This window comes from Acomys minous, assembly GCF_964271855.1.
Source record: "Acomys minous genome assembly, chromosome: 2".
In the NCBI taxonomy this organism is placed as follows: Eukaryota; Metazoa; Chordata; class Mammalia; order Rodentia; family Muridae; genus Acomys; species Acomys minous.
The window spans coordinates 82,443,052-82,455,654 of NC_140484.1; the positions used below are offsets into that span (position 1 = coordinate 82,443,052).

The following is a 12,603-nucleotide window of genomic DNA, read 5'->3' on the forward strand; positions in this document are numbered from 1 at the left end:
CAGTATAATTTTATGTTGTGTGTATGAAGCCCTGTTGTATCTTTGTGTATCACTTGTGTGACAGGACTTCACATAGGCAAGAAGAAGAACTAGAAATGCAGTTTGCTGTAAGCCACCATTTGTCCTGACCTGAAAGCATGTCCTCTGGAAAATCAGGCAGTGCTATTAATTTCTGAGCCAGTGCTCCTGCTTCAGTTACTTCAAGGGTTGGAAAACACAACACTTGATACTGATAAATGTCAGTGTGTACACATTATGCTAGAGTTTGGTGATTTGTAAACCTTACTTTCTTTCTGAGATTACTTCCTCAGTTGCTTGGTAGTGCAAAGTGTATCATCAGATGCACAGACATATTTGCTGTTGCTCACAACCACTTACCTTGGGCCTTTTCTTTTTATGTAAATTAAGGCATGGCAGGGGAGTATGACTGGCTTTATTTAGGTTAGCATATTATTGCTTATTTGCTTTTTAACATAAATATAAGTAAATGCTTAGTCAATAATCCAAAAATGGGACACTTTTGCATAAATACATTACTTAACATGAGCAAAGATTCGTTGGGTGTATATTGCCTGCTATACATTCAAATTTCCATTGTTTATTATGCAAACATGGAAACTTTCACAACGAATATAATGCAACATCAACAATTCTTAAAAGGTGCAAATGCTTTTGAAAAATCAAACCTAAGTATGTGGCTTCTTATTTTAAGGACTGATTTGAGTGTTTTAACAAATAGTTGTGGGTTAGAGTACCCTAACTGTCATCTTAGTGTACTTGAATGTCCTAAATTTTATCAATAATCAAGTATGAATTCATAAATTCTTGGCTCAGGTGAACATATCTTCCTTTTTCTCATATGATGTACCTTCTGCACAGCCAGTGAATATTTACATAGTGCTATACACTTTCTTCAAACTAAGGATGATACCTTATACACACTCTTTTATCTTATAGTGCTGCCATTTAGATTTTCATAGAAAAAAATCAAGGAAGCATTGTGCATAAGACAAATTATGATGTAATATGTAATAAAGTTCATGCATCCCATGCCTCATTTTCCTGGCCAGAATCCTATAACAACAAAAGCTTACAGCATGCGGACAAGTGACATAGTGATTGGTGTGATCTTCTTGTCGCAGACTGTGGTTGGAGTCCTGGGCAACTCCTTCTTAGTCTACCATTATCTTTTGCTTTACTTCTTGGGATGCAGCCTAAGGTTCACAGACTGGATTCTGCAGCACTTGATTGTAGCCAACTTCTTAACTCTGCTGTGTAAAGGAGTTCCCAACACAGTGTCAGCTTTTGAGATTAAAGACTTCCTCAATGATTTTGGGTGCAAACTGATCTTCTACCTTCACAGAGTAGGGAGGGGTGTGTCCATCAGCAGCACCTGCTATTTGAGTGTCTTCCAGGCCATAACCATCAGCCCAAAGAGCTCCAGATGGACACAGCTCAAAGTCAGATCTCGCAATTACATTGCCTCTGCCGTGTACATGAGCTGGATCCTGTCCTTCATAGTAAACATTGCTTTTCCTATGTACATGACTGCAATATGGAACCATAAGAACATGACAAATACAAGAGTGTATCAATACTGTTCTTCTGTTACTCATGAAAATGCCCTTGACATTTTCTATGCAGTATTACACTCAACGCCTGATGTGATGTTCATGGTGATGATGCTTTGGTCCAGTGGCTACATGGTTTGCATCCTCTGCAGACACAAGAAGAGAATGAAGCACATTCATAAGAGCAACTTCTCTTTCAAGTCCTCACCTGAGTTCAGAGCCACAAAGACTATTCTACTCTTGGTGAGCACCTTTGTCTTTTTTTACACAATTTCTTGCCTCTTACAAACAAATTTGTCTGTTACACGTGATCCAGATTCTTTCATGGTAAACATGGCTTCAGTGTTCTCTGCATGTTTTCCAACTGTGAGTCCCTTTCTGGTGAACAGGCATTAACCCTATGAATATCCCCTCAGTTTTCCCTGTGCAAAAAAACTAGTACATTGTCACTGTACCAGTGACATTGAGATAGTGTGATTTTGTTAAATCATATAGGTGTGCGTACATATATTCTTAAACACATCATTAAAGCAGACAGTGTGCATTCATAAACAAATATGTACACATACAAATTGTTAATATATTGTAAGTGGGATATTTGCATATCCTACATTTCCCACATAAAGAATATTAATGTTTATATATTTATTTTAATTTGTGATAGCTTGTAAAACAATGGTTTGATTCACAATCTATTGTGTTGATATAAATCTGGCCTTTTTCTACAGCAACAGGTAAAATTCTGTGCACAGTTTTTAGCCACTTCTTTTCACAAAACAACAAATCTAAATAAAGGTATACAAGAAGCATTTCATTGCCTTCATGATGTGAACCAAAAATATTCAGAAATATTGTAGGATTTGACTAATAATATCTCCACATGAATATAATAATAGTGGTACTGGGGAAGGTTACAGAACATAATGGTTTGCTCACATGGACATTTATACAATATTTTTTATGTTGACTTCTGTAAACCCTTGGTATTTGGGAGCCAATATTTTTGAATCTTACCAAGATATTATTGAAAAATAAAATTTTAACCTGAGACTATAGTTTGTGATAAATTGTTATTTGTGAATATGTGCATATATATATATTTATAATGAAAAAATGACTACCTTCATAAAATCATGTGACATACTGTGTTTAATTGTTCTGTGTCTTAAACCCAGCTGGAATGATTTGTCAAAGAACCTCAATTGAGAAAATGTCACCACCAGATTGTCTTATGAAAGGCCTGTCAGAAATTTCTTGATAGATATTTGATGTGAGAGTGCTCTGCACAGAGTGAATGATGTAATCTTTTAGAAGGAAGTCTTAGGGTGTATTAGAAATCATTCTGAGCAAGCAAGGACAAGGATGCCTGTAGACAACTCTCGTTCTTGGCTTCTGCTTCATTACTTGTCTTCTGGTTCCTATTTTCAGTTCCTGTCCTTCTTTCTCTCAGTGATATATTCTGGTTTGAAACTGTAAGAGACATATAAATCCTTCCCTCCTCAAATTATTTTCATCATGGTCTTTTACCATAGGAACAGGTACTCTAAAACTCATATTGCTAAGACCATTTTTTGAGATGAGAACTTTTAAGATATGTCTTAACAACTTCCACAATAAATACCTCTATAATTTAGACCCAAGGAAGAATTTATACACATTTGGAAGTGTAAATGTCAGAGAACCTGAAGCCCCTGAGCCCAGCTAGACTGGATGGTCAGCCAGGACCAGAGATAGTCCTGTGACTTCATCTGCTATTTCATGAGCATAAAGCTTCACTTAGATATAACTGCTTTCTATGATGATTCGTTTTTTACTTGAGACATCTTTCCAGACCTACAATTCCTTTATCTTTTAATTGAAAATTTGTACAGGTTGACAAGGATTCCTTCCCTATCTCTCTCATTCTTTTCTTCCTGGGGTTTCCAGTCTTCTCCTTGGGTTCTCTGAATGAATCTTTCCTAGATTCTGATCATAAACATAAATGTCTTGTTGCATCTGGTTCGTCTTAGTTCACACAGTGACCACCAGATAAGATAAAACCAAATACAAATGACAGTCGGAGATTCAGAATGATACATGATCCCTCATAATTACTCCGTGTGTTTTTCTTAATAATGGATAATAAGGTCTTTACTGTTCTAGAGGATGAATACACAGCAATCTTAGGTTTATATAAGGAGAGGATGAATGTGTCAAGTCCATCTTCATTGTATTGCTATTTTGTCCTCTTTTTTCCTATGGATATGTGTGCTCTCCAAAGTACCATGGTATTCTGAATTGGTATATGCATGCAGAGAACTGAAACGTCACCCTGTCCTGAAAAGCTAGCCAATATCTTTAGGAAGTGGGGCTCCTACAGGAGAAATGCCAATTTGGCCTTTAAAAGGATATTCTGTTGGTCATTGTAAGAACCTTTGACCATGTCCCCTGGAAGGGGAGATCTGGTAGCACTCAGAGGAAGGACAGCAGGTTACCAAGAAGAGACTTGATACCCTATGAGCATATACAGGGGGAGGTAATCCCCCTCAGGAACAGTCATAGAGGAGGGGAATAAGGGGAAAATGGGAGGGAGGGAAGAATGGGAGGAGACAAGGGTTGGGATAACCATTGAGATGTAACAAGAATAAATTAATAAAGGAGAAAAAAACAAAACAAACAAACAAACAAAAAAACAAAGTTCAACTGCAAGACAAACATGAAAGCTGCATGCCTTTCACAGCCAAAAGCTATTAAAAGCTGAGAAGAGATGCCATGTTTTTCCAGGCAATTAACTTATATCCATAGATGTGAAGGTCTTTCACGTAGTTGTTGTAGGCAGAACACAGCCGAGGTTGGTGCAGAGAGACACAGGACACAATACAGGTGGGAAATTATGCACCAGGTTAAGTTAATTTCCAAAACACAAAAGCTACATTTCCTGTGTTTGTAAGGCAAAATTACCCATTCCCATTCCCAAAAATACCCATACCCAAGATCTGTGCATCCGGTATTTTCATACATTTATAATTTTAGGACTGTATAATACCAGTTACAAATTATGTATTTTCAGAACAAAAAAACCCTGTTCATAGATGATTGGACACAAATACAAGATATCCCAACATCTTGCATTTTCTGGCTTCAGCTACTTCAGTTGCTGATCACTCAATGTCTGCTTCAAGGGCAGCTTCAAGAAAGCTGGTGATCCTTCCTGGTCCAGCCCTTCAGACTATTCCAAACTGGATTTCTAATAACCTAAAATTCTTTTCTTTCCAAGATATATATTATTTTATTAATTTGTTCTTGTTACATCTCAGTGGTTATCCCATCCCTTGTCTCCTCCCATTCTCTCTTCCCTCCCATTTTCCCCCTTTTCCCCTCCCCTATGACTGTTCCTGAGGGGGATTTCCTCTCCCTGTATATGCTTATAGGGTATCAAGTCTCTTCTTGGTAACCTGCTGTCCTTCCTCTGAGTGCCACCAGTTCGCCCCCTCCAGGGGACATGGTCAAAGGTGAGGCACCAGAGTACGTGAGAAAGTCATATCCAACTCTCCACTCTACTGTGGAGAATGTTCTGACCATTGGCTAGGTCTGGGTAGCCTTAAAGTTTACAGCCTGTATTGTCCTTGGCTGGTGCCTTAGTTTGAGTGGGACCCCTGGGCCCAATCTGCCTATCATAATGTTCTACTTGTAGGTTTCTAGGACCCTCTGGATCCTTCTACTTTGCCATTCTCCCATGATTCTCTCATCTAGAGTCCCAATAGGATGTCTTCCCCACTGTCTCAGTTTCCTGGTAGTTGACGGCTTTCATGGGACATGCTCCTTGGGCTAATATGCAGATATAAGTGAGTATATACCATTTGAGTCTTTCTGCTTCTGGGTTAACTCACTCATTATGATCATTTCTAGCTCAATCCATTTATCCACAAATTTCGGGAATTCCTTATATTTAATAGCTGAATAGTATTCCATAGTGTATATGTACCACAGTTTCTTTATCCATTCTTCTATTGATGGACACTTAGGCTGTTTCCATGTTCTGGCTAATATGAATAAGGCTGCTATGAACATGGTTGAGCAAATTTTCTTTCTGTGTGCTGGAGCATCTTCTGGGTATATTCCAAGGAGTGGAATAGCTGTGTCTTGAGGAAGCCCTATTCCCATTTTTCTGAGATAGCACCAGATAGCTTTCCAAAGTGGTTGTACTAGTTTGCATTCCCACCAGCAATGAAGGAGTGTTCATCTCTCCCCAAATCCTCACCAGCATGTGGTGTCGCTTGAATTTTTTATCTTAGCCATTCTGATGGGTGTAAGATGGAATCTCAGAGTTGTTTTGATTTGCATTTTCCTGATGATTCAGGAGGTTGAGCATTTCTTTAAGTGTTTCTCAGCCATTTGGTATTACTCTGTTGCGTATTCTCTGTTTAGTTCCAAGCCCCATTTCTCAATTGAGTTACTTGGTTTGGTGGTGTTTAGTTTCTTGAGTTCTTTATATATTTTGGATATTCGACCTTTGTCAGACCTTCCATCTCTTGGATTCTGTTAGAAAAGCTCACCGAATCTCAGGGCTAGAAGATACAATCAGAGATCTTGAAGCAACCATTAAAGTAAATGCCAAATCTGGAAAACTCCTGACACAAAACATCCAAGAAATTAAGGACACCATGATAAGAAGAAATCTGAGGATAATAGGCATTGAAGAAAGAGGAGATGTCAGACCACCAGGCCCAGAAACTATTCTCAACAAAATCATAGAAGAAAATTTCCCCAATCTAAAGAAAGAGATGTCTATAAACATACAAGAGGCATACAGAACACCAAATAGAATTGACCAGAAAAGAAAAACTGCCCGTCACATAATAATCAAAACATAAAACAAACAGAACAAAGGAAAATATTAAAAGCTGCAAGAAAAAAGGGCCAAATAACATTTAATGGCAAACCTATCAGAATTACACCCGACTTCTCAGCAGAGACCATCAAAGCCAGAAGGGCCTGGACAGAGATCCTGCAAACCCTAAGAGACAACAGATGCCAGGCCAGACAATTTTACCCAGCAAAACTATCAATAACCATTGATGGAGAAAACAAAATATTCCATGACAAAACCAAATTCAAACAGTACCTATCCACAAATCCAGCTTTACAGAAGGTACTAGAAAAAAAAAACTCCATCCCAAAGGGTCAACCTGCAACCAAAACTACTCAGGAAATAGATAACTGTATCATGGCAAAAACACAACTACACAAAGGCTCGACTGGAACCAACAACAAAATTAAGACTCTTAACGGTCACTGGTCATTAATATCTCTCAACATCAATTGTCTCAATTCTCAAATAAAAAGACATAGACTAACTGAACGGGGGCATAAACAAGATCCAACATTCTTCTGCATTCAAGAAACACATCTCACCCATAACGATAGGCATTACCTCAGGATAAAAGGTTGGAAAAAATATTCCAAGCAAGTGGTCACAAGAAGCAAGCAGGCATAGCCATTTTAATATTGAACAAAATAGACTTTCAACCAAAATTAATAAAAAAGGATGCAGAAGGACACTTCATACTCATCAAAGGCAAAGTCAACCAAGATGACATCACAATTCAGAGCATCTATGCTCCCAGTTCATGGGCACCCAAATTTGTAAAAGATCCTCTGAAAAAGCTTAAACCACACATCGATCCCCACACAATAATAGTGGGAGACTTCAACACCCCACTGTCACTGAAGGATAAGTCATTGAAACAGAAACTAAGCTGAGAAATAACATCATTAACCAATTCCATGGGTCAAATGGATTTAACAGATATCTATAGAACCTTTCACCCAAACAAGAAAGAATATACTTTCCTCTCTGCATCCCATGGAACCTTCTCCAAAATTGATCACATTGTAGGTCATAAAGCAGGCCTCAACAGATACAAGAGGATTGAAATTATACGTTGTATCCTACCAGATCACCATGCTCTCAGGCTGCAATTCAACAAAAACAGTAATAACAAAAAGCCTACATGTAAGTGGAAACTAAACAACTGTCTGTTAAATGACACCTGGATCAGGGAAGAAATAAAGAAAGAAATCAAGCAGTTTCTGAAATTCAATGAAAATGAAGGAACAACATACCCAAATTTGTGGGATACATTGAAAGCAGTGCTAAGAGGAAAATTCATAGCACTAAGTGCCTTTAAAAAAAATTGGAAGCATCGCACATAAACACTTTAATGACACAACTGGAAGCCCTAGAAAAAAAAGAAGCAGAAACACCCAAAAGGAGTAGACGTCTGGAAATAATCAAACTCAGGGGTGAAATTAACAAATTAGAAACTAAGAAAACAGTCCAAAGAATCAACAAACCAAGAGCTGGTTCTTTGAGAAAGTCAACAAGATAGACAGACCGTTAGCCAAACTAACTAAAAGGCAGAGAGACAGTATTGAAATCAACAAAATCCGAAATGAAAAAGGGAGACATAACAACAGACACTGAAGAAATACAAAGAATCATAAGATCCTACTTTAAAGGCATATATGCCACAAAATTTGAAAATCTAAGGGATATGGATGATTTTCTTGATCAATTTTACTTGCCAAAGTTGAGTGAAGAACAGATAAACAAGCTAAACAGTCCCATTTCCCCTAAAGAAATTGAAGCAATCATTGATAGTCTCCCAACTCCCCAAAATAAAAAAGCCCAGGGCCAGACGGTTTCAGTGCAGAATTCTACCAGACCTTCCAGGACGAGATAATACTGATACTCTTCAAGCTACTCCAAAAGATAGAAATGGATGCAACATTACCAAATTCCTTCTATGAGGCAATAGTCACATTGATACCTAAACCTCACAAAGACTCAACAAAAAAGAGAATTTCAGACCAATTTCTCTTGAACATTAATGCAAAAATACTAAATAAAATACTTGCAAAACGAATACAAGAACACATCAAAGATATCTTTCATCATGACCAAGTAGACTTCATTCCAGGCATGCAGAGATGATTTAATATACAGAAATCCATCAATGTAATCCACCATATAAACAAACTGAAAATAAAAAACCACACGATCATCTCTTTATATGCAGAGAAAGCATTTGATAAAATCCAACACCCATTCATGTTTAAAGTTTTAGAGAGATTGGGCATACAAGGCTCTTTCCTCAACATAATAAAGGCTATATACAGGAAGCCAATAGCCAAAATCAAAGTAAATTGTGAGATACTCAAGGAAATTCCTCTAAAATCGGGAACAAGGCAAGGCTGCCCACTCTCTCCATATCTCTTCAAGATAGTACTCGAATTTCTAGCCAGAGCAATAGGACAACAAAAGAAGATCAAGGGTATCCAAATGGGAAAGGAAGAAGTCAAATTATCCCTATTTGCAGATGATATGCTAGTCTACCTACGTGATCCTCAATTTTCCACCAGAGAACTAGTACAGCTGATAAACATCTTCAGCAAATTGGCTGGATACAAAATTAACTCAAAAAAGTCTGTAGCCTTCCTAAACACAAATGACAAGCTTGCAGAGGAAGAAATTAGGAAAGTTACACCCTTCACATTACCCACAGGCAATATAAAATATTTAGGAGTTACTCTAACCAAGCAAGTGAAGGACATGTTTGAAAAAATTTCAAAACTCTGAAGAAAGAGATTGAAGATGACATGAGAAGATGCAATGATCATACTTGCTCATGGATCAGGAGAATTAACATAGTAAAAATGGCCATCTTATCAAAAGCCATCTACAGATTCAATGCAATTCTTATCAAAATACCTACACAATATTTTAAACACATTGAAAGTTCAATTCTGAACTTCATATGGAAAAACAAAAAAACACAGAGTAGGTAAAACAATCTTGTACAATAAATGGTGCTCTGGAGGAGTCTCCATACCTCATCTCAAACTATACTTTAAAGCAATAGTAATTAAAACATCATGGTACTGGCACAGCAACAGGCTGGTTGACCAGTGGAATCTAATCGAACACCCAGTAATGAATCCACACACATATGGTTAATTGATTTTCGACAAAGAAGCCAAATCCATTCAATGGAAAAAGGATAGCTTCTTCAACAAATTGTGTTGGTCTAACTGGATGTCTATGTGTAAAAAAATGCAACTGGACCCATATTTATCACCTTGAAGAAAACTCAAACCCAAGTGGATCAAAGACCTCAACATAAAACCAGAGAGACTAAGTCAGTTAGAAGAAAAAGTGGGGGAAGAGCCTGGAACATATTACCACAGGAGAGAACTTCCTGACAGAACACCAACAGCCCAGGCCTTAATGTCAACAATTAATAAATGGGACGTCATGAGGCTGAGAAGCTTCTGTAAGGCAGGAGACACTGTAAAGAGAACAAAGTGACAGCCTACAGACTGGGAAAAGATCTTCACCAACCCTACATCTGACAAAGGCCTAATATCCAAAATATATAAAGAACTCAAGAAATTAAACACCACCAAACTAAATAACCCACCCGAGAAATGGGGCTTGGAACTAAACAGGGAATTCTCAACAGAGGAATATCAAATGGCTGAGAAACACTTAAAGATATCCTCAACCTCCTTAATCATCAGGGAAATGCAAATCAAAACAACTTTGAGATTCCATCTTACACCCATCAGAATGGCTAAGATCAAAAATTCAAGCGACACCCCATGCTGCCCAGGATGTGGAGAGAGAGGAACACTCCTTCATTGCTGGTGGAAATGCAAACTAGTACAGACACTTTGGAAATCTATCTGGTGCTATCTCAGAAAACTAGGAATAGGGCTTCCTCAAGACGCAGCTATTCCACTCCTTGGAATATACCCAGAAGGTGTTCGAGCACACAACAAGAAAATTTGCTCAACCATGTTCATAGCAGCCTTATTCGTAATAGCCAGATCATGGAAACAGCCTAAGTGTCCCTCAGCAGAAGAATGGATAAAGAAATAAAGAAACTGTGTTACATTTACACTATGGAATACTACTCAGCTATTAAAAAGAAGGAAGTCCCAAAATTTGTGGATAAATGGATTGAGCTAGAAATGATCATAATGAATGAGTTAACCCAGATGCAGAAAGACTCAAATGGTATATACTCACTTATATCTGCATACTAGCCCAAGGGGCATGTCCCATGAAAGTCTTCACTTACCAGGAAACTGGGACAGAGGGGAGGACATCCTATTGGGACTCTAGATGAGAGAAGCATAGGAGAATAGCAAAGTAGAAGGATCCAGAGGGGCCTAAAAACCTACAAGTAGAACATTATGATAGGTAAATTTGGGTCCAGGGGTCCCACTCAATCTAAGGCACCTGCCAAGGACAATACAGGCTGTAAACTTTAAAGCCCTACTCAGATCTAGCCAATGGACAGAACATTCTCCACAGTTGAGTGGAGAGCGGGGTATGAATCTCACACAAACTCTGGTGCCTCATATTTGACCATGTCCCCTGGAGGGGGCGAACTGGTGGCACTCAGAGGAAGGACAGCAGATTACCAAAAAGAGAATGGATACTCTATGAGCATATACCAGTGGAAGAAATCCCTCTCAGGAACAGTCATAGGGTCGGGCAATAACTGGAAAATGGAAGGGAGGGAAGAATGGGAGAATACAAAGGATGGGATAACCATTGAGATGTAACAAGAATAAATTAATAAATAAATTAAAAATCTCATGAACTCAAAAAATAAATTAATTTATAAAGAGAAAAAAGAAAAAAATGAATAAATCCTATAAAAATTACAGGAAAATACTATCAAATGGGAGAAAGAAAAGAAAGAATCTAGTAAAAATATCTAAACCCTAAAAATGAAATTAGAAGCAACAATGAAAACACAATCTCAGGTAATCTTGGAATTGAAAAATGTATGGAAGAGAAGAGAACATGCAGACACAAGCAACACAAGCAAAATACAAGACATGGAATGGAGAATCTCAAGTGTATAAGGTGTGGTAAAATTTATTAATATATCAGTAAAAGGAAATGGTAAAACTTAAAATTTCCTGACAAAAATCAATCAAAATATCTGGGACACTATAAAGAGAACACACTTAAGAACAATAGGAATAAAAGAAGGAGAAGACTCCAAGATCCACAAAACAGAAATCATCTTCAATATATTTATAGACGAAAGCTTTCCTGTCTAAAGAAATAAATGTCATTAAACATAAAAGAAGACTGCAGAATTCCAAATAAATTGGACTAGAAAATAAAACTGTTCTGCCAAAAACTAATCAAAACACTATATGTACAGAACAAAGTAAGAATATCAAAAGCTGCAAGAGAAAAAGGCCAAATCACAAATAAAAGCAAACCTATCAGAATTGCACATGACTTCTCAACAGAGACAATGAAAGTCATAAGGTCCTTAATGGATGACATTCAGATACTAAAAAACCACAGATGACAACCCATACTACTGTACCCAGTAAAACTTTCAACCAACATAGGTGGAAAAAACAAGATATTCTACCACAAAAACAAATTTAAACAATACCTAGCCACAAATCTAACACTACAGAAGATAATAGAAGGAAAACTCCAACATAAGGAGGCTACCTACACACAGGAAGTAAATAACCTTAAATCTACAAAACCAAAAGAAAGGACATGGACACACACACACACACACACACACACACACACACACACACACACACACACACACTATCACCACCAATATAAAAAGAAACAGGAGCTAACAACTACTGGTCACTAATATCTCTCAACCTCAATGGGCTCAACTGCCCAATAATAAGGAATAGGCAAACACAATGGCTGGAAAAATGGGATGCATAAAATAAACACACTTCAGAAATAAAAATAGACACTATCTCTGAATAAACAACAGAAAAAGATAAGCGAACAGACCAAATAAGTAACCTGAAGTAGCCATTCTGAATGTCTAATAAAATACTCTTTCAAACAAAACTAATCAAAGAAATGGAGAAGGACGCTTCAGTGTTATCAAAGGGAAAATGCACCAAGGTGGCATCTCAATCATGAACATTTGTGCCCCAAAATCAAGAGCACCTACATTCACGAAAGAAGCATTAT

At 37.6% G+C, this 12,603-nt stretch overlaps 1 protein-coding gene across 1 annotated transcript; it reads left to right on the forward strand.

Moving 5' to 3' along the window:
* Window positions 1–1,097: 1,097 nt before the first annotated feature.
* On the forward strand, window positions 1,098–1,967 carry LOC311609743 (vomeronasal type-1 receptor 4-like; the record flags this gene model as incomplete). The annotated part of the gene is made up of 1 exon (XM_084803082.1): window positions 1,098–1,967. The coding sequence occupies one exon, from the start codon at window positions 1,098–1,100 to the stop codon at window positions 1,965–1,967; it is 870 nt and encodes a 289-aa protein (XP_084659208.1).
* Window positions 1,968–12,603: the final 10,636 nt, after the last annotated feature.